At 46.1% G+C, this 2,767-nt stretch overlaps 1 protein-coding gene across 1 annotated transcript; it reads left to right on the plus strand.

Moving 5' to 3' along the window:
• The first annotated feature begins 326 nt into the window (after positions 1-326).
• On the plus strand, positions 327-1,657 carry LOC127337167 (thioredoxin X, chloroplastic). Its single transcript, XM_051364100.2, has 2 exons — positions 327-677; positions 1,273-1,657. Exons 1-2 carry the CDS (start codon positions 378-380, stop codon positions 1,477-1,479), a joined length of 507 nt encoding a protein of 168 aa, XP_051220060.1. The 5' UTR covers positions 327-377; the 3' UTR covers positions 1,480-1,657.
• Positions 1,658-2,767: the final 1,110 nt, after the last annotated feature.

Below are 2,767 nucleotides of genomic sequence, written 5' to 3' on the forward strand. Positions count from 1 at the left end.
GGACATTTGGCAATAATCCAGCCTTCCCTTTATATATGTCATGTTTGAGTCTTCATAGGGTATGATACCTTGGACGAGCTCCCTCTTCATCCACTTATCATCAACATGAGACATATCCTCGGGTGTCAATGCTTGTTGATGATGAAGAGTGTTGAAGCGTTGAGTTGAGTGTGTTATACATGGGCCACACGAAAATGCGAAACGGATAGACCAGGCCGGCCGGCGTGGGCTGAATTCCCCGCCTCACAAAACAAAAACAAAAAATGTCGCCCGCCGGCGTGGCGTTCCTCAATTAAATTAAATTACACCGGTGGCACATTCCCGACCACCTCATCGCCATCGTGCTGCTCTCCTCCTCCCTCTAATACTCCCCTCCCATGGCGTCCGCCCTCGCGCCCCCTTCTCTCCCTCTCCGCTCGCCCTCCCGACGCTTCACCCGCCTGCCGCTCCCTCGGCCGTCCATTACGTGCCGCCGCGCTCCCGCGGCGGGCCGGCTCGCCCTCGCCGTCGCGCCCGCGCGCGCGAGCGTCCGGTGCCGCGCGGCCGTGAAGCTCGTCGGGGACGGCGAGTTCGAGGCGGAGGTGTTGCAGTCGGAGCTTCCCGTGCTCGTGGACTTCGTCGCCGACTGGTGCGGGCCCTGCCGCCTCGTCGCGCCCGTCGTTGACTGGGCCTCCGAGGTAACTACGCCCGCTTCTCCTCGCTTTGTCATGCAGCACAAACAACGGGAAATCAACACTTAACAGCTAGCACCCTAGCACTGTGCTTGTGGTCTGAGTTGTCCATTTCGCAACAACCAAACTTCAAATGACTCTAGTTAGTAGAATAGATGGCCAACATGCTTGCTTAGAACTAGAGCAAGTACATCACATAGGTCAGCTTGCTTATGTTGACTGCATCAAATTAACCGTAGCGTCAAGTATTTGATTCATGCTATAAGCCCATGCACGCAATCTAAAATGAATACGCAAGATAAATGGTCGATTGTAAGACCAAATTTGCAGATTCAAGCATTGGTAATTTTCACCTACCATCGAAAAACCCTGATCATTCGAGAAATGTGTGCTGATGTACTCTGTATGAAAAATCGGCTGGTTACTGCACATAAAGCGTTCATCTCTTTTTTTCCTGAACAAAATGTAAATTAAGGATACAGGCGAAATTTTCTGTATGGTTAGCACGCATTGTGATCTTAAAGAAATTGGGAAGAAAACTCTGTTAGTATTTCAATTCCAATCACCAGCTTTGACAGTTACCTTTTCTTCTACGAAACAGGAATATGAGGGGAGATTAAAGATCGTCAAGATCGACCACGATGCGAACCCTCAGATCATCGAGAAATACAAGGTTTACGGTCTCCCGGCGTTGATACTCTTCAAGAACGGGCAGGAGGTGCCAGGGAGCCGAAGAGAAGGCGCGATAAACAAAACCAAGTTCAAGGATTACATTGAACCTCTCTTAGAGACCTCAAATGTTGCTTAGCGTCATCGGTTGCAGTCTGTAGGACCGAATCTCACACAGTTCGAACTTGAGAGGATGCCAAATGGCATTGGCTTGAGCTGCACATCTTGCATATTGAAGAGTTTTTCCCCATCCATGAGCTCCAGTCTGTAATTACCAACACGAGCATGACTATGTATGGTTTTCATTGTTTACGGTATGGTTTTGTCATGTACAGAATGGATAGTTGTTTGTCACATTAGACAAACAATGCAACTGAACAGCCTGTAGTATCATTGATGAACGTCATGTTCCATTCTAGGTCAATAATAGCATACTTACCTGTTAAACGAATATCCACGGTTTAAGTCCCCTTCAGTGGCCTTGTCACCTAGACCTCGGCTCTACATTTAGCTAAGTTGTTATTACTTGTCTCTGCCTTCATCTTGCTAGGTATTGCTTCACCATGTACCCTACTTTGGGGTATATTTGATGAAGTTGATGTGGCCTAAGTTGTTGTTACTTGGCTCTAGTTATGAAAACGGAGGGGAAACAGAGAACTGAGTGATGCCACATTTTGATTTCATATTCTTTTGCGGAAACAAAAACGAATACACAAATCCCGAAAACAAAAAGGTATCAGATATTATCGGAAACAGCTACGAATAGAATAAAAGTTGCAAACATGGAGCAATGCATATATTTGACGGAACCAAGAGAACTCTTGAACCATGCACCCTTCGTCTTGACTCAATGCATCTGCATGGTGGGTGTATCATGTATGAAAGCACGCTCCATTTCGCTGTTTCCAGATGTGCCAACAGGCTGTAATGATAACCTCAAAGAAGAAAGGCTTGTTAAAATGTTGTGTGGCTTCATTCACAATTCCTTCAATAATATATCCTTGGCCCCAATGTAATTGCAGATAGTTCCAAATCCTGGTACAATAGCAATGAAGAAACAGATGCTGTCAGTCCTCTGTTGCTCCTGTCGGGCATAATACACAGGTATAAATATTGGTGGCATTGCAATTTCTCCTTCTAAGCATTATCCCTGGTGTTTAGACGGTCACTCACTAAATGCCAGGCAAAGACCTTTATTCTCAACAGACATTTACGTCTCCAAATGTGAGAGAAAATCGGACTAGCCACTTGATCTCTAAAAGTGTAATGATAAAATCTATTGGCTGTGTAAGCCCCATCTGTCCAAATAGTTTGCCAACTATCTTGACCAGAATCACTAGGGACAGTCTGTGTGATTATATTCTGAACCTGCTGCAGCTCTTGAAAAGCTTGGTTCGACAGAGGCAACTCGAAAAGCTGGGTAATGT

The sequence above is a fragment of the Lolium perenne genome, chromosome 2 (assembly GCF_019359855.2).
Source record: "Lolium perenne isolate Kyuss_39 chromosome 2, Kyuss_2.0, whole genome shotgun sequence".
NCBI classification, from domain to species: domain Eukaryota; kingdom Viridiplantae; phylum Streptophyta; class Magnoliopsida; order Poales; family Poaceae; genus Lolium; species Lolium perenne.

Coding starts and splice junctions, on each gene's coding strand:
- LOC127337167 (XM_051364100.2), top strand. CDS start 378: ATGGCGTCCGCCCTCGCGCCCCCTTCTCTCCCTCTCCGCTCGCCCTCC. Junction 678..1,272: donor TCGTTGACTGGGCCTCCGAG/GTAACTACGCCC, acceptor TCTACGAAACAG/GAATATGAGGGGAGATTAAA.